This window comes from Lepisma saccharinum, chromosome 13 (assembly GCF_977018435.1).
Source record: "Lepisma saccharinum chromosome 13, izLepSacc3.1, whole genome shotgun sequence".
NCBI classification, from domain to species: Eukaryota; Metazoa; Arthropoda; class Insecta; order Zygentoma; family Lepismatidae; genus Lepisma; species Lepisma saccharinum.
In genome coordinates this window covers 1896017-1915388 of record NC_139241.1, presented here as the reverse complement: position 1 = coordinate 1915388, position 19372 = coordinate 1896017, and the positions used below count along the sequence as shown (strand labels likewise).

The following is a 19372-nucleotide window of genomic DNA, read 5'->3' as shown; positions in this document are numbered from 1 at the left end:
CAAGGTCCCGGGTTCGATCCCCGGCCGGTTCAAATCCGGGAACTTTTCTAAGGTTGGAAGCGGCCCCGGCGCCCACCCAGCGTCGAATAACATGGGTACCTGGGGGAAACCCTGGGGGGTAAAGGCGGTCAGGGGCGTGATGCTGATCACATCACCTCCACTCATGACCAGATCAAGAAAGTGTGGGGCGTTACCCCCACACCCCCTATACGCCTTCATGGCGTGGTGCTATGCACAGGGGAGCACTTTACCTTTACAGCAAAAGTAGACCACACCAAGGTGAATTCTAAGCAGATGTAATTTTTCAGATTTTGGAATGTCATGGCAGTTTTCTGAAAGGAAAGCCTAGCCATGGCTGCATATAAGGGGAGGGTTTAATGGATCTAAACACGTTCTACTGGTTTAGTAACCATTTTTCACTAATTGTATAATTAAATAAATGTGTAGCAAAATTGGTCGTGACACTACATTGGTTGAGAAGGCTTTGAAAGCTATTAACATCACAGTGTGTTTTAAAAATAAAACCACAAATAATGTATGTCAAACCAATATTTGCATCCATATTGTGTAGAGAAAACTGTATTGATTATAATTTATAAGTTATTCATAATAAATAAATAGTAACTATGAAATGTGTACCATCCTTTGCCTGCTGTATGTTGATGTCTTTTATGTCTGTATGTATATGGCCCATGAGCCAAACCTTAACTGCTTGATATTGAATACTAACCACATGAACCTATGGAAGCTAACCGTGTGCATTTGTTGCTTGCAGGAAGGCCAGGCGGAAGGAGAAGGAACAGTGTGCACAGTGTACAGAGGATCCTAAATTGTACCTGGAGGAGGCGGTTCTCGAGAGGAAGCTTCCGGACATTGATCTCAGGCTGTTGGTGGACTTGCCTGCTGGTCTGGACTACAACGAGTGGCTTGCGTCTCACAGTGAGTATCCTCGTCAATCGGTGCCTGTACTGTTGAGTGCGGAGGTAAAAGCACAACTTGATAGAAGTTGTTAGCAAAAGTGTGTAATTCACAAATTAATCAACAGATCACAAGTAAACAACTTACATTATGAAACAGATTGTACATGTCCTTTTCTATCCATGAGGATGATATAGATTGACAGCGTACATGAGAAAATGAGTTTTACTTTCACAAAGCAGTTTCAAAATAATGCATTTCGAACACATTTCCAATATTTATCTTCCTATATTTTGAAGAACCGACACACATATACACTCCATCAACACAAATTGGACGAATATTGGACGTTATTGAATATTTCAAAGATTTGGACATATAACAATATAAAACGAAAGTGATACTCATTTACATACGTAGAAAAGGATGATGTTAAATATAACTTTGTGTTGTGAAGAATATTATAGAATACAAACTGCTTGTTATCTCCATTGGAAGGTCCATCCTGTTTTGATTCACAATTCCAAAAAATAACCTATAACCCTTGGGATACAGTGGTAGAAAGGATTTGCACCCCCAAAAGGAGGTAGTACAACGTTTAAATATTTAAATTCCTTTTAATTTAATAACTAATCTCATTATTTAATGGTCGGATGATGCACATGTGTATTGATGCACACATTTATGATGCTGATGACATGTAGCATAAAGTTCAAGTGTTTTGTTTATACAGGTGTGTAGTTTCATAAGATTTGTCTAATGATGATAACATGCAATAGTGTCTTGATAATTTGAGGTGAATGAGCCTAAGACTAATCTCTGTCTTGGGAGTCTGTGGAGCAAGGCTATCCATATCGGTAGAGAAGGGGAGAAAGCAGCGTGTGCTACTCCAATCGTAGGTAGCTGAAGCTGCATTTTCCCCTGCATCGACTCTCACATTCAATGGTCGAGCCTTCTTGAGTCACTACTTACACAGACTTGCTTTTGATTTCCAGGACAGAATGTACTCTGCATTTGAAACTTTGCACTGTATGGAATAACCTAGGGAAAACCAGGAGGAGAAAAAAAAAACATGTTACAGAAACCTACAGTATGTGGCAAATGGTATACACAGTATTATTATGTATTTCAATTCAGAAAGCAACTTATCTGAGCAGTTATCAGAAAAAACAATTGGATTTTTTTTTTGGGGGGGGGGTGGCTTGAATTATACATAACACCGAGAGACTACTGTATTTTTATTTGGATCAAATTTGTCACTTACAATGTAGAAATTTATATTATTACCTGAGAATATTATATTATTTTCTTTTTCTATTTCAGCAATATCATTCTTTGATCACATCAACTTAGTTTATGGTACTATCTCGGAATTCTGCACAATGTCAGGTTGTCCTGACATGACAGGGCCCGGTCTCAGGTGAGTTTCATTGCAATATTAGAAGCCTAAAATATATTGTAGGTTTGTGCGTGTTACTCACTATTAAAGGAAATGAATTCGTTAAATAGTATTGATTAATTTAACTACTTACGTGAGTCAGTATGGAGTCTTGTTAGGACAACGTTTCAGGTTCGTGGATATTTCTAGGCACAGAGCATAGTGCCGCGTAAAAGAAGTGTTGAATGAGGATTTGGTTAAGGGTTAAGGTTAAAAAAACACTTACAAAAACTCTGCCATATTCAAACTTAAAAAATCTCAGCATGTTAAAAACTTCGTAAAAATACTCCATACTTATATTAAAATAACTAAAAAGGATCCCAAGTGGCCGTTATGAGCCCAGGCTGGTAGGAGGAGCTTGCAGTATTATAAGGGTTAACGAGCACTGCTAGTGCTGTGTTCACAATGCAGCGTTTCAATCCCATTCCATTCGAGATCGCACGGCGTGCAGTAGAGACAGCCTACCCATCATCTTAAATAGAGTTTTTTTTAAAGGGACATCTCTATGGTATCTTCGTCCACCCGGTTCTAAGCATGGCAGGGCCAAGAAAGAAGGGGAGGAAGGGGGAACTGAAAGCGAAACGCGTGTCTTAAACAATGTCTTGCATTGCCTTGCTTAGTGCAGCTTGGACAAAATAAATAGCTGTCCTTGTGCGCTGTAGTCGATCAACCCACATGGGAGGAACGTTCTGGATGCAAGGCTGAAGTGCACACCCATAAAACCAGACGACCAGCTACCACTGATGCTAGTGCATTTCTGACTTGTAAATGCATGTGGCACAATGCTATTTTTAAGAATGTTTTGCTCGCTTCCCTATTCTACACCTGGTACACATGATCCACATTGCTCATATATCCACAGTACCATATACTTCCCCTTCCATTTGGATATTTTGAATTTTTGTGTGGGTCCTGCATTCTCATGAAAAGAAAATAGTTGCCATTACTTATGCCCCAACCCTCGTATATAGGAACTAGCGAGGCACACTGTATTAACATCTGTCAACAGGGAACTTTCTGTAAATTACTGAGAATCAAAATATACATATAAACATTTTTTGTTCTTGAGGAATCTGTTATTAACTGTAGAACTCCTCAAGCTCTTTGAGCTCATTAATACTATTCCTTATTAGAAGAGTGACTTACATTGACACTTACTTCATGGTAATTGTTCATGATGATGTACTCCACATTTTCAAGATAAATATTCCCAATAATTCAACAAAATAATTTGCAGGCTCTTGCAGTACTCTCTTGTGAGTATTAGGGGTATATTTTCTTGTATGTAAATTCTCTATTTCTCTCTATAAGGTTGGTGATAACTAGAGCCCGTATTTCCATGCACAAACAAACAGAAAAATATGCATGCAAATATGCACGAAAAATATCAAAAATATGCACTACGATATGCATAAACAACATACAATTATTTTTTTCCAAACATCTTACCTTAAAAAAATATCAAAAATATGCACTAAGATATGCATGCACAATATACAATTTTTTTTTTTCAAACATCTTACCTTAATGAGCTCTGTTGCAATGAACTATGAACGTCTTCCTTAGGGTTTCTTCTGTAAACCCTCTGCGTTTATCAGTGAGAAACGTTTTGTAGATCGAGAAGTTCCTTTCTACATCAGCAGAAGTCACTGGTGCATGTGAGAAACACCAAACTTCCTCCTGTGTTAGGTCCTCTTCCAAGTCCACATTTTCACCATTCAGTACATTTGCAGTGTCACAGATTGTTCTGTACCCGGGATTTTTGTCTAATACTTGGCGAAGTTTTTCTGACGCTATTTTGGCAACACCGTGAGTTTCACTGGACAAAGTTTGCGATACTTCGCCCAACAAGGACAGTGAATGCTGCAAAAGATTATTACGGGACTCTAACTGTGTAATAATTGCAGGTATACTCGAGAAGTGGTTGTGTATGTACTTAATTTCGTTCTCAATGCCACTTCTAGAGAAACATTTCTGTGACACACAAATAGCAGCTGCATCTTCTGGTTTTAGTGAGTCTATGACTGCCTGCACTTCATTGACATTTTCTGCACAATACGACACAGCGATATTCAGTAAGTAGGGTTTACCAGTCGCCTTTATTGCACCAACAACAGCATTGCAAACACAACGTCCTGCCACGTCAATAGTCTCATCGATAGACACCCATATTTTCTCGTGCTTCAACGCTTCCCGAATTTCTCCAATGACCTCATTAAAACAAACAGGCACATAGTTTTACGTAGCGTTGATTCATCTGGCACCTTCTTTCCCGTGTACTTTTCAAAGAAACCTCGAAGATGGGCATTGCTCAGTTTCCACAAAGGAATATTAGCACTCACAAACGCAGAACACAGATCTACGTAGAATGTATCACTTACTGTGCATTCAGATGTTGAATTAGTGGACGCGGTAGTAAGCAGTTGTTGTTTACCGCGCGATCTTCTCTGAAGGGCTTCCTGTGTCTTGCTGTATTGACATGTTGAGTAACTTGAAATTTCTTCTCTGCTGAAACTCTTTTCTCACACACCACACAGAACAAAACTGGCCCATCTTCTGTAAATACACTACTTCCAAATTCTTGTACGTATTTACACAACAATACCGCCTTACTTGATTATTCAGGTGGCATGTTTAACAGAACACAAAATAACACTTACAAGTTCTTGAACTCTTTGATACTGACAGCAGAAACCCTTTCCACATAGTTGCCAAGTCGCAAGAAAGGCTTCGCGCTAGTTGACAGTTGTAAAAGAATGAGAAGGCGCTAGATCGCTGTTGTCTAAAAAGCGCTACATAAAATGCTGGAAAAAAACTTTAAAAATTATAGTGTATATTGTATATTAAATTGGTATGTTCGGCATTCGGTTATCACCGTGCAGTCGAAAGTGAATTTACCAACAATTGTGGGCGACAAAATCAACGCTATTTTCTCTTGATAGACTATGAAATATGCTAGTACGTAGCAATAAAAAAGGTAAAGTGTTCCCCTGTGCTTAGCACCACGCCATGAAGGCGTATAGGGGGTGTGGGGGTAACGCCCCACACTTTGTTGATCCGGTCGTGAGTGGGGGTGATGTGATCAGCATCACGCCCCTGACCGCCTTTACCCCCCAGGGTTTCCCCCCAGGTACCCATGTTATTCGACGCTGGGTAGGCGCTGGGGCCGCTTCCACCGTTAGAAAAGTTCCCAGATTTGAACCGGCTGGGGATCGAACCCGGGACCTTTAGAATGGTAGTCAGACGCGTTACCGACTGAGCCACTGCGGCCACCATAGACTATGAAATATGCTAGTACGTAGCAATAAAATTCGAAATATGCCTTATCCTGCAAAGTTGAAGAAATATGCATGCACAACAAAATTCACTCAAAATATGCGCTTATATGCTGTATCATATGCATCTCAAAAGACTCTTTACAAGTTCGTCAGAAAGAAAAAATTATTTTCCATAAGTTTTTGCATGCTACATGAAACATGCATTTCGCATATAAATCCGGGCTCTAGTGATAACATATCATTAGGATATTATGCTATGGAAAGTTAGTTACTGTCAACACCTGTGTTTATAATCTAAGTTAATTTTAAAATTTAAAGCAAAATGTTGATGGAAACAGTTAAGTCACCTGTGTAGAATATTAAAGAACATTATGCAGAGAAAAATGTGTGGGAAACTACATTGCAGATAACAACATGAGAATGTCATGGTTAAAACAAATATATAAACAGGCCCTCTTTTTGTATTTTGTAATAATAATTTTTTTTCAGACTATTTTCTATAATTTTCCATTTATTTTAAAACATTCAAAGCATTAAATCTTGTTCATAAATTAGAGCCTACTGTTCACTGGTTATTGATAAATGTGTTCAAAACTGACCTCTTAATAAAATGTTCATGCTCTTACATAATTTATTTTGTTTTTTTGTGCCTCACTTTGAGTGTCCACAGAGAAGGGATGTCCCAGCAACCACAACTTTACAGTGAAGGATCAAAATATATTAGGGGTGGAGGATGGGTTGCTGTAATTTTCAAATGTACTATATTTGAAATTCCGTTGTCTAAATAGTTTCATTGCAAATTTTCTGTTTCAAAGCAGCAAAGAACATATTTTACACCTAAAAGGTACCGGAACACTGTTCTGACTGAAAAAAAAAAAGCACTGGATATAATCAATAAGAATGGAGTGAACTTGTTCTATGAAAGTTATGCAAAGTTGTCAAAATAAGCTACTTAAATTACTGTGACTCCTTCATATTTACATGTTGTGGAATGTCACTGTGTGTTGTGTGTGTGTGTTAGAGAGAGAATAAAGATAGGAGAAGAGTCACCATGCACAGTTTTTCTCGCCATTGTTTTCTTACTATACTACTTTCTTCACATAAAATGTTGCAAGAGATATGGGGACACTCCGTATCATGCATATACAGTGGAACCTCAATTTTATGTGTTTCAGAGAACCAAAATGAAAAACAACTTATAGTGTGGGAAAATATATACTCGTGGAAAATTTTAATACATTATGCTCAGGACAATGTATATGTATTTATTTTTGTACAATATCATCAAAATGTGAATCATTTCTTCAGTTTTTCCTATTCATTTTAGTATTTGCCACATCAAACATATTCATACTGTATGATCTTTATTTTACTGTACATGTCTCGTTGCAACTATTGAGTTAATAACAATTCTTCCATTGTCTTATTTAATGCACTCTCTCTGTGAAGTCTGTCTGTTAGCTGGTGCACCTTTTTTTCAGTTTCAATGAAAAATGGGTCAGGTTTTTTAATTTTATGTTGTTGTATTCATGTGCATAAATGTGCAAATTTTGACTCTTTCACCAGATAAATTTCTGAGTGTTTTTTTTAATTGATTCTCCTGCTAACTTACATGATGTAATTAATAGTTATAATTAAGTACATGTTTTACTGGTAACAACATTTAATCAAAGTTATAACTACTTTCCTGTTCCCCAGGAAACCCAGGAAATTGAATATTAAATGGTTATCTAACAAATAACATTTTTTTTAAAATACTTTTTCATCTTTTCCTCAACCTTTCTCTCGTTTTTCTTAACCTTTATTTCAACCACTACTTAGGTAAAGTTGGAAATAGCAAGTAAGAAAATAAATATTTAATAAAAAAAAAAAACTACCAAGAGGCCAGTTAAGATGAAAATTTGAGCTGTATTTAACAAGAGAATTAGACTTGCTTATCTATTCATGCCTGCTGGACTGCATTTGACAGACTAGCAAGTCTCTGGCATCCGGACTCACAGCCAGTATAATCTTATGTGGGGCTGGTGTTGTTGTCCCTATATATTTGTGTTTGTCCCTTCATCCATCTTATCTTATTAACGAAAGTGGCAGAAAAGTGAGGAAAATAAACTAAATCAAACAATCAGCCATTGTGACAGCAAAAATTCTTAGCCACAACTATAATTTCTTGACTTGTTATTGACTTCTTGATCTACTTGTTCAGTTCTTGACTTTTATGACTTTCTTGATTGGTAGACACCCTGTTTTATCTCAAGGAAAATCATTATAGTGTTCTTTTTACCGATTACGTGCAACTTACTCACTTGATATACTATAAATAAAAAAAAATTATATGTACTTATGTTCAGTGAGTATGTGTTGAGTAATTGACAACGTTTCAAGGACCACTGTCTCCTTCTTCAGGTCGGTTTATCGACTTTGTGGTTACCCACAAAGCTTCGTCACTGGCAAGGATTAGGTTTACATGGATAGGTTAAAATATTAGGATTCCATAAAAATGAACCTGTTCTCTTTTAAAAACACTATATAGAATATCCTCTATTGAAATATATATAAAACTCCTCTATTCAAATCTATATAAAACCCCTCTGTACAACTTGTTAAAAAGAAATCCCTCCGGCCAGTTGCCGCTCACATGTTAACAGTCGATGGCTTATATTGAGTCTCACCCATGACACCAAAAAACAATTAATTTCTCCTTTAACTGTTACATTTGCCCCCTCAACTCCACTAGAACATTCAAAGGTCAGTTACCTTCTCTTTTTGTATTAAACATTTACTTTCCATCATTTGACAATTCACAGAAATTAAAATAAACTTCTAATTAAGTAAAGAGGCAGTGTTTTTTCTGTCCCACGCGTGACACAAAATTGTTCACTTGTAGCTATAAAAATGGGAAAGTATTTTGATGGTAGTTTTGTTTAATGAACAGTAATTTTTATGACATCTGTAACAATAAAGAATAGCCATTTTGCCTAACATCTGGTCTCTAATTATGATAATAGATTAATCTGTGTACAGCATGAGACTATAAATTGTTTGGCTGCAGTTCTAATATTTGTGTTATGGCTTTTGTTTCAGGACTTACTTGTGGTTTGATGAAAAAGGAAAGAAGACGAAAGTGGCAGCACCTCAGTACATAGACTATGTGATGACCTTCACCCAAAAGACCATCAGTGATGAGTCTATATTCCCTACCAAATATGGTGAGTAGGTTGAGATTGTCTAAAATGCATCTAATACTAATACTATAGTATTTTCCAAAAATTGTACTACAGTAAAACCTGTCTATCCCGGAACATGATGGTTCCAAGCAAAATTTTCCATCTTAACAGTTTTCCTTCTTATACAGGGTTGACTTTAAATACAGTATAGAGTGCTGCAGGAAATAATGGAAGGACAGATTTACATTTCGCATTACTTATAATGTAGAGTACTAATGCACGTACGTGCATGAATAAAAATGTGACACAGTCGCAATAAGCATAGCAGAGATTACAATTATGTAACTACACAACATGTTGGTACACTTTTTACAGTATTGTAAAAACGTACAGTACGTACTTATGTATCTTTTCAAACTTGGGACCCCTGTCGTCGTAGCGCGGTGCGCATAAAGAGAAAGATTGAAAGATGGAATAAGAGAGGTGAAGAAAGATTGAGATAAAAGTGAATAAAAAAGAAAGAAACAAGAAAAATAGAAAAATGACGAAAGAACAGAGGAGAAATAGACAAAGAAAGGTGAAGAAAGAGGGTAAGAGATGAAAGAAAGAAACTGAATCGTAACAGCTATAAGTATTGTAGCACATTCTTGCATATGGACAATGTTACCAATAAGCGAGTTTCAACAGAGGCGTGTTTCACTTATAGTATTGCATTGTTTTCTTGCAAGTGAAAAAAATAAAGGAAGAAATTTCCGTCTTACATCTCGTAGATCTTTAAATGGTGTTCAGTTTCCACGTTAAGGAGGTTTCTGCCTTAAGCAGGTCATTTTCAGGTATAAAATCGGTCCATTCTGGGGACTTTTTTCTGTATTTACAGGTTGCCTTCTTATAGAGGTTCCGGGATATGCAGTTTTTGCTGTATTTATGTTTACACTTGCATTGTAATCCAAGACTTGGGCATAACATGTAGAGAAGGCAGTTGCCTCCCCGTACCCCTGGAAACATGTGTTGGGGAATTTCATGTGGTTCATTGTACTTTTTTACATTGGAAGTAAAATTAATGTTATTCTCTTTGCAAATGTCCTGCACCGTGGCCTTGTCATCTAAGGCATTAGTCTTTGGGTTCTGGCTAAGGGACTCGCACAGGTCCGAGTCTCCTGGGGAAAGCATAACAACTGTGTATAACACTGGTAGCCACCCACCATCGTGAGGAAATTACAGTCTTCAGGCCTCAAAGTAAAGATCCTCCAGGCCCACAGAATTCCCTTGCAAGATGTACATATAAAGTACTCAAAGGTTAAATGATTTTTACATTTCTTCTCCACCTTCCTGCCTCTGGCTAGGTTGGCATGGAAGTCAAGCCTCTCCATTTTATCCGTGACTTCCACCACTCCTCTCTTTCCATGGTGTTCATCATGCCTTCTTCTGACACACTCTGCTATCTGCTCTTTCCACCAACATCTTGGTCTTCATTGGCCTTATTCCCACTCTTTGGGCTTCTTACTGGTAGTCTTTCTGCATCCATCCTCTTCATGTATCCGAACCATCTCATCTGTGCCTGATCTATCCTGTCCTGAAGCTTCACCACCCCCACTGTCTGTCGGATATCCTCATTCCTTATTCTATCCCTTCCAGTCTTCCCCAATTTACTCTTTAAGAATTTCATTTCCATTGTCTGCATCTTTCTTTTGTCTGTCTCTGTCATTGTCCAAGTCTCTGCTCCTTATGTCTCTGTGATAGGTATAAAAATCTTCACTAAAAGTGTTAATTATGTATATTCCTAGGTCCTTATTAAGAATTATATTTTCTTGTGTAAATTTCATTGTTCAAGTGGGTTACAAAGTAACAAATATTGATCATATACTGGGGTAGAAAAGTACGAAGTGCCCAGTTGCCATGGCACCTGAAAATTTATACCTGGTGCCTGAATTTTCAAATTCTTCACTAATGGAAATTTCCATTGCCTTTTTTTAAAAAAAAATAAGTACAGAATGTGTTTTTTAATGTGAATGTGTTTTCTGTATTACGTGTATCAGTGAATCAGAATAATCAACATGCCATTATAAATTTTTCAGATGCGCAACCACGAATTTTTGTCTGGGGGGGGGGGGGCAAGTAGGCTACCAGGATAAACTAACCAATAATAATAATAATAATTGTTATTATTTTAATTTTAAATAATAATGCTAATAATAAAAATATTATTATATACTGCTGGACAATGAAAACCGGACACTTTAATATTTGACATCTGAATTGCAATAACAGCTCGCAGGTATATTCCAGAATGTTCGGCAGATCATGTAGTACCATATGCACCATTCATAGGCTCGGACTTTGTTTATGCATTCGTACTTAATTCAGTTTCTGCAACATTTAGTTAGCCCTTGTACCAGAGCTTTTATCGACCCATTGCGTTATCACAAAAAATGCAAGTGTCCGGTTTTTTTTGTCCAGCAGTATATTATTATTGATTTGCTTTATTTTACTTTGCTTATTGTGCCACTTTTGGCAAATTTGGGGATGAGTGATGATATGATGAAACATCCATGCCCAAACCAGGATTCGAACTCGGGACCAACATTATTATTATTATTAGTAGTAGTAGTAGTATGAAAGACGTTATTACCCTTGTAAATTATGCAGAAAGAGGGTAGAAGTTGTTGCTAAAGCATTTGCGTTCGAACAAACGATTCAAATTATTTTTTCCACACGTTCAATTTCACATTAATAATGGAAAACAAGCACACAAACTATTTTTGAAAGACAGAAAGTGCTTGATAAATGCATTCCAAATATAATGCTTTTTTACATTAACATGTATAACTTTCATGCACAATACCTGTTTCACATATATGCAACATGGAGCGATGTGGACACTAAATTGTGTGCGTATTCAAAGTTTCATTGATACATAACATGTATTATTTAAATACATTACACAAGCAATTCATCTATCTCACAATAAACCAACAGCAAAAATTACATAAATTGTCTCTCACGCTCCCTTTCCTTAGAACAATTGTTCATGGATATAAAACAAAATCAATTAAGACTAGACTGATTTCTCTATCTGGTAACTTACAATGCATTACAGAGAACAATGCTATATTGTGAGCAAAGCGAGAAAGAAAATTTTTGAATCCAATTTTTTTTGCAGGCTGAAATCAATATTGATTTAATAGAATGCAAATAATTTCACGGGATGCCAATGCATTCTCTCTTTTACAACTTTTGTGCCTCCCCGATGGTGTAATGGTAACATTGTCGCCTTGTAATCAAGAGGTACCGGGTTCGATACCCAGTGGAGGCACATGGCACAGTGGTTCAGATCCCACTTTAAACTGTAGATCCAGTCCCGATTATCCTTTCAGTGCGTAAAGTGAACTTAAAACCACATATCAATCAATCAATTTTACAGCTTATTTTCATTTAGATCGTTTGGCACCCAGGAATGGGTCTGAACTTGATAAGAAAAGAAGTGCAGGGAATGCGAGCAAGAAAATTTTATGAAAAGTGTTTTTATTTGCTTAAAATTTTGAAGTTGTGGGCGGTGATCCCCCCCCCCCCCCCTTTTGGTTGAGCCACTGAAATTTTTGCATCATTGCTAGCAGAATTAAAAATCTGCAGTGATATGGTGGAGTAGGCCATGTATTAGAATGTGTTACATAGTTAACTTATTCATGATGTTACCAGTTGAGCCTTCATTAGGAAGGCCACTCTGATGCAAGAATTAATTACTTTTAATCCAATCTTGTATTAATTGAAGAACTTGAGTTTATTAAGAAAGAATGCTATCAGAAGCTATACTGTAGATAAATTGATTTTGTGTTGTGTTCACAAATTTCAGAAGTGTTCATTGAGTCCAGTTCAAATTGCATTACATGGCAATTACACATGAAAATTGAGGGTTGATTCTTTTTACTTTGTAACTCAATAATGGCCAAAATGTCACTTACTATGTTTTACCAATTAATAAATTATATGTTTCAAGATCATGTTTAAAAATATGTAGCTTTATGACTGTTGGATTCATGGCTTAAACTGTATTATTATTATTATTAGAGCCTGGAAGTTTGGCAAAATGCCTCTTTTTATCTACTAGATATATTGATAAAATTTTTCCGGATATACAGTTTTTATGTTGTTTCGAATGTTTTAGAAGCCTTTTCATTTTGCCTATTTGGGACCCCACTGCCTATTTTTAATTGTAATGCCTTTTTTTGCCTTTTTCAATGAAATTAGACCATTTTTTAAAAAAAAGTGTGTATATAAATTATTTTTCTCCCAAAAAACGTTGTTGGTATTTATTTTTCTTCCGTTTATTATGTGAATAATTTTCGCTTTATTTAAGTAAAATTAAACTCAGGCATGTTTCAACATTGCTGAAGGAGAAAAGTGTGAGAGAAAAGTATTTCATGCTGAGTTAGGATATTGGCTTTCGGTTAACATTTCCTTGTGCATGATTGACTGCTGAAAATCTGTTGCAGAACATCTGCACAATTACGTCATCACGTCCAGCGTCCGTGTCAGGACGTTATTGACAAGAAACAGCACTAATGCCCAAGGGCCTTTGCATGCATTCCAAAATCAAGTTCTCTATCTTTAGTTTAGTTCTGCACTTTGGAGGGAAATGATCGTGTATTTGTCATCATGCCGAAATTTAGTGTGCCATTAAGTGGTATGTTACATGGTTACGTGCGTGAATTTGGTGAAAATTTTAACATTTTGCCAGAAATTATAGATAAAAGTAAGCAACTTCCAAATGTGCTTTTTTTTTGTTTATTTTGCCTTTTTTTTTCATTTTAGTGCCTATTTTCCACATTATAAATGCCTTTTTGCCTGCCTATTTTAACGAAAATAAATGCCTGAACTTCCGGGCTCTAATTATTATTATTAAAAAAGAGTTGGCTCCTGGAAGAAAGGGGCTGTCGCCTGAATTAGTTTTGTTTTTCTACTCCTGGTCATATAAATAGAATAGTGTCATTATGTTAAAATTGATGTTTAATTATTACTTTTTTTCTTTGTTCCAGCCAATGAGTTCCCAAGCTCCTTCGAGTCCATTGTAAAAAAGATCTTACGGTTACTGTTCCATGTGATAGCACATCTATACCACTGTCACTTCAAGGAAATAGTTCTTCTAAATCTCCACGCTCATCTGAACTGTGTATTTGCACATTTTATCTTATTTAATGAACAGTTTAAATTAATTGAAGAGAAAGAAACGGAAATATTACAGGACTTGGTGGTTGCGCTTAAGGTGCATTCAGAATCTGAAGAAAACAAAGAGAACATTGAGGACGTGAACGGAGCATCAAACCAAGGTCCTTCGGATGGGGCAGGAATCGAATCTGCAGACGCAAAGGAGAAACGAAATCCACCTGAGCTTTTATCTAAAGAGTCTTCTATAGTGATGAGTGAAGATGCAGTGCACTAGTGTACAGTGTGTAATAGTTTATTTTCCAACTGGTTCCACTGTAACAGTGGATCGATGTTAATCACACCATTTTTTCGTCTTTGCAGAGACTGATTTTTTTTTTGTAAGTACTATAGTACTGGTTGAGAGTCTAAGTCAATTTGTTTTCTTGTTGCTGTTTTATTTCCCCCCTCACTCTCCCCCCTTCTCCTCATCTGTAGAAATCAGGAGTTACATTTTTGAGGTGTTCTTTGTTCCCTAGTCGAGAATGTGATTGACATTTTTGATGCTAGACAGTACAAACTTGGGAACTGGGAACTGAACTATTCCTGAGCCGGACAACGTAGTCCCTTGTGGGAGATGAATTTGAACCAAAGCCTTATCTTTTTCTCATAATGTGTACTTAAATGTGAAGAAATTTGGAGAGATTTGTGTGCGTAATGTGTGTGTATAAATTATGTTTGCGAATGGGCGTGTGTGCGTGTGCATGGATGCTTGCATGTGTACATAATATTGTGGGTGCGTGCGTGTGAACGAACCGGTTGGCATACTTGCGGAAGTGTGCGTGCGCAGCAGACGATAATATTTAAAAAAAAAAATAAGTTTGTGAACTTGCCCTGTACTGTTAACATACAAACTGGAACACATGTAGCTATTCCCGAATTAAAACTGATTTGTCTTAGGAAACGTGATTTAAAGTTGCCGTTCCTCTAAAATTGTATTGGGGTGGGTCAAAGAAACCAGGGGTTGGGCCTAGGACTAAGTTACCAGTTGTTGTTTCGGTCGGGGAAACTCACCACAAGTGCTGGCCCAGAAAGAAAGCAAAAGAAAATAAATATGGATACATTTTCAGGAGAATATTGTAAAGGAAAGAAACTGCTAGGCCTTTTCTGTGCTGTACATAACTTATTGGTATTTTAAAGAGAGCTAGTTTGAACTTTGTTCTGTAAAGTATTGAGAATTAAAACTATAATAATTATTACAATGATAATAATTGAGAAAAGTATTTCTTATTCTTCCCACCCTTGGGCAGTTGTTTCTTGTTCTTAAAAGAAACCTTGCCCGAATTGAAGGACAGAATGCAAGTAGCTCAAACAATGTGTCTCTCTTGATTCTCCATGCTCGGTAATACTTTCGCCTCTTTTTCAATTTTAAGATGATAATCACCGTAACAAACAAAAAAAAAAATAGATAGATAGCATGCATATGTTATTTAGGCCTAACGCTGAGTATAACGGAACCAACTAGGCACTTTTGCTAGGGACAACAACTTTATTAGTTTTCAAGATATGTACGTACTTCTTGTTCACTTGACAGTCTGTATTGTAACAATAATAATTCTGGATTGTAGAACACTGTGTTTAAAAGTAGTAAAGAGTAGAGTTGTATTTATGTGCTACTAATATGCATAACATATATGCTAAGTTCCCTGTGCTGGTAGATGACTCTGAATTAGTCTCTTTAAAACTAGCAGTGTGCTATTTCTGCTTTTAAATTACAGTATTGCAGGGGAAAGGCATTGTTTTACAATAGAGGCAGTAATGAGTCTTTTTTTTTTTCCTACATTAAGTCATTTTATTTCCCGTCTACCTCATGTGAATAACATCACGGAAGAATTGTCAAAGATCGAGCCTACTGTGGTTCTTATAGGCATTGTGCGGATATAAAAGCGACAACCTGCCAGCAAATGTTCTAATGGACTAGAAGGATTCTGTGGTAAAAAAATGAGTTTTATTTTATATACACATGTAAAAAAACAAATACTGTACATATATTAAAACTGTACATACATGTATATTTTTGGAAATGAACTGTGTGGTGTGATTTTTCATTCAGCCTTGGCGTAATTTGAAAGCACGAGAACTAGAAGAAAACTTTGAATTGTGATAATGTTGGTTGTGAGAGACACGTTGTAGGTTTCTTATATAATTTAACAATCTCCTAAGACTGTATGTTGTGAGAGAAATATTTTATTTTCTCCCATTTTTGTTCTAAACTAAGTTCCAGTAATTTTTGCATACAAATCTGAAAGTTCTTTGTTTACGTTCTGTTGTGTACTTTTGTCGTCATGTATAAATGTATTAATTAAAAGAGAAGGAGTTTTGGCTGTTGCTTTAAACATCACACTCTGCACCGAGACACAGATTATCGTTGCCTCAATCTGTTATAGTATATATACATATATGAAACTTTTTACTGTATATTTTTTACGTATGGCTTAGCCTGAGATGGAGAATCAACGCAGACACATTTCTTAAAAGAAAACAGCGTAGCAGGGAAGGTTCGTCTTGATAATTATAGTTTACCAAGCACACTACTGTATCAGGGATAGGATGTAAATGCCATAGCTGGTTTTATATATATATAATATAAATATATATATATATTGTAACAATGTGGTAAAATGATATCACCTTATTTTGAAACTAAACTCACATGTGAGCATTATAGATTTGTGAGTTGTAGATTACATAAAAAAATAGCACTACTGATGTGAACATGCATATCAGCTCTATGTACAGGGCCGGACCTTGGAGCCAGGTAGTATGTAGAGCAAGAGAGAAAGAGTTAATTGAATTATAAGGGAGAAAAGAATTATGTTTGCACCACGAGCTTCTTAAAGGAAAAACAAGAGTTTGGAAGAAAAAACCTTCGGAGAATGAAGGTTTCTTTATTTTTTGAAAGAAACAGTGCATAAACTCCTGCCACAATAGTGTAATTATCCATCTTTGTCTGTGTTTCAGATACTGTAGAATGTTGGGGAAAGTATTGCGCTAAAAGAAAATGCCATGAAAGGTTTAAAATGTTGGATAAAAAGGTTGGAACTTGTTTCTTTCTTGTTATTATTTAGAAAGCAGTCTTGTACATTGTTTAAATTGTTGCTATCTGAATTGGTACTTAAATATTCTACACATCACGTGTAGGTACTTGGAATAACCCCTTGTACTTAAGGTATTTTCTTTTGTTGCTCTTGTTCTGTTTCAAATGGTGTATCTGCGCCAGCTGCAGTGAGTCATTGGTTGTTAAAGATGTCTGTTGTGGCAGGTGTTTTCCTTTTTGAATGTGTCTGGCAACCTTGCCGGAATGAAGAAGTGATAGCTTTACGCAGTATCTCTTCCTTTAGATTATTGTGATAGACTTGAGCAGGTAGCATACTGCACAAGTCAGTCTTTAGCAAAAAACTACTAAATAAAAGTGTTGACAGCACCAACAATGCATTTGTGTTTTTATTGTGAATTTCCTTATTCTTCCCCTCCTCAATTCATTGGACCTGTTTTAATGCAAATTCTTATTTGCTGTTGATACTTTCTACTTGGTGATACCAAGGAAATTGTGTGTGTTTGGGGGGTCCAGAAATTTAACCTTTTGAGTCCCAAGTATCTCGATCGAGATACCCAAATGTAAGCCTCACGGTCCCAAGTATCTCGATCGAAATACCCTGTGTCAGGTCGTAGTTTTTACGTTATAACTTATAGAATTTCGATTCTTTTTTATATATTGTTCCTAACACATGTATTTAACAGAAATGTTTCTTGCACTTTTTTTTTCTTCATGAAAATTGAGGTGAAAAGGTGGGAAAAGGGAATTCTCTTTTGCGTCTCTTTTCAAGGGAAAAGATAAATTTCAAACATTTCAAGAATTTTTTAAAATAATTTTTGGGTTTTTTCTCCCTTCCCCCTTCATATATACGCCAAATTTGCACAAATTTTGCATTTTGTCCATTTTGACATTTTTTCGGGGGCGTGGGGAAACACCATTTTTTTTAAGAAAAGTATTTTTGAAGGAATTTCCCCCCTTTCCCCCTCCATATGTACGCTGAATGTGCATAAATTATATATCGTCTGAATCTGTGATTCATTCTGCGTACAACGGTATATCTTTTTATATCTCTAGGGCATTTAGTTTCTGAGCTATAGTCATTTCAAGGTACCGCTGCATTTTGAAGCTTGAATCAGTGGCGTGCCCACCATTCCTTTTGGGGGTACAACTCAAGTTACATTGGTCATACGACAATGATGCAAATATTTTTCTGTTTATTACATGCCAGCGATAATTTCTATGTTCATTTTGAACTTTTCATATCCTTTTTTTCGGGGGGCAGGGGGGGGGGACGAAACCCCATTTTTTAAAAAAAGTATTTTCAGGGGATTTCCCTCCTTTCCCCCTCCATATGTACGCCGAATGTGCATAAATTATATATCGTCTGAATCTCTGGTTCATTCCGCGTACAACGGTATATCACTCATCTCTCTAGGGCAATTAGTCTCCGATCTACACTCATTTAATTGAAAGTCTGCATTTTGCTCAAAATCGGCTTGGGCACCAAGGGGGTTACATGTGAAAAAGGCCTTGGGACTCAAAAGGTTAACATTGCATTATATCAGTGGTTCTTAAACTTTTTTCTCATTGTACCCTTTACTCGTAACTAAACGTCTAATGTAGCCCCAGCATAGTTTTTATCTGAATAGTGGGTTTTGGGATCTGTTTCGGATGCCTGATTTTTGGGAGGTTTTTGATATGTTAGAAGCCTTGTATCTACAATAGAGAAAAATGGCATTGGTACTGTATGTGCAAAGATACAATGTGTAGAATACTACATTTATTATTTTATTGGCTGTTCCTACATTTACAATCTATGATTAGTTACAAGAATAGAAATCTGAAATGCATGTGTGCTAAGAAGTATATAAACAATTTTAATTTTCATATATTTTTTACGGGAGTTGTTGAAAAAAGTAAGGAACAAAAACACGTTTGTAAACAAACTGTCGAGCACAATTTTTGGAGTTGTTTTTGTAAATCTTCAGAGTTTCTAGTGAAAGTGATGCACCTGCATAGCCTGACAGTTTCTTGATGTGTGGTTGTGCACTTCAAACTTTCAAGAGGAGATTCGGCTCCAAATTTAGTCTATTATAGATTTCGAACGAGTATTTTATTTCAAAACATATGATTGATTGATTGATTTGGTGTTTAAGTCCACTTTATGCACAGTAAAGCTAATCGGGACTGGACCTACAGTTTAAAGTGGGATCTGAATCACTGTGTGCCTCCACCGGGTATCGAACCCGGGATCCCTTGATTACAAGGCGATGATGCTACCACTGTGCCATCGGGGAGGCTCGAAACATGTGAATAAAGATAGAGTGTCAGTAACAAA

General features: G+C 36.4%; 1 protein-coding gene across 6 annotated transcripts in view; it reads left to right on the top strand.

Moving 5' to 3' along the window:
- The window catches only part of Mob2 (MOB kinase activator 2), a 435540-nt gene extending 418110 nt beyond the window's left edge, over positions 1–17430 (top strand). For all 6 annotated transcript variants that reach the window (XM_083133781.1, XM_083133780.1, XM_083133775.1 and 3 more), the window contains exons 2-5: positions 776–939; positions 2242–2338; positions 8716–8840; positions 13832–17430. In XM_083133781.1, the coding sequence (XP_082989907.1) occupies positions 776–939; positions 2242–2338; positions 8716–8840; positions 13832–14235 (790 nt within the window). In that variant the 3' untranslated portion in view covers positions 14236–17430. The remainder of the gene's footprint in view (positions 1–775; positions 940–2241; positions 2339–8715; positions 8841–13831) is intronic.
- The last annotated feature ends 1942 nt before the right edge of the window (positions 17431–19372 follow it).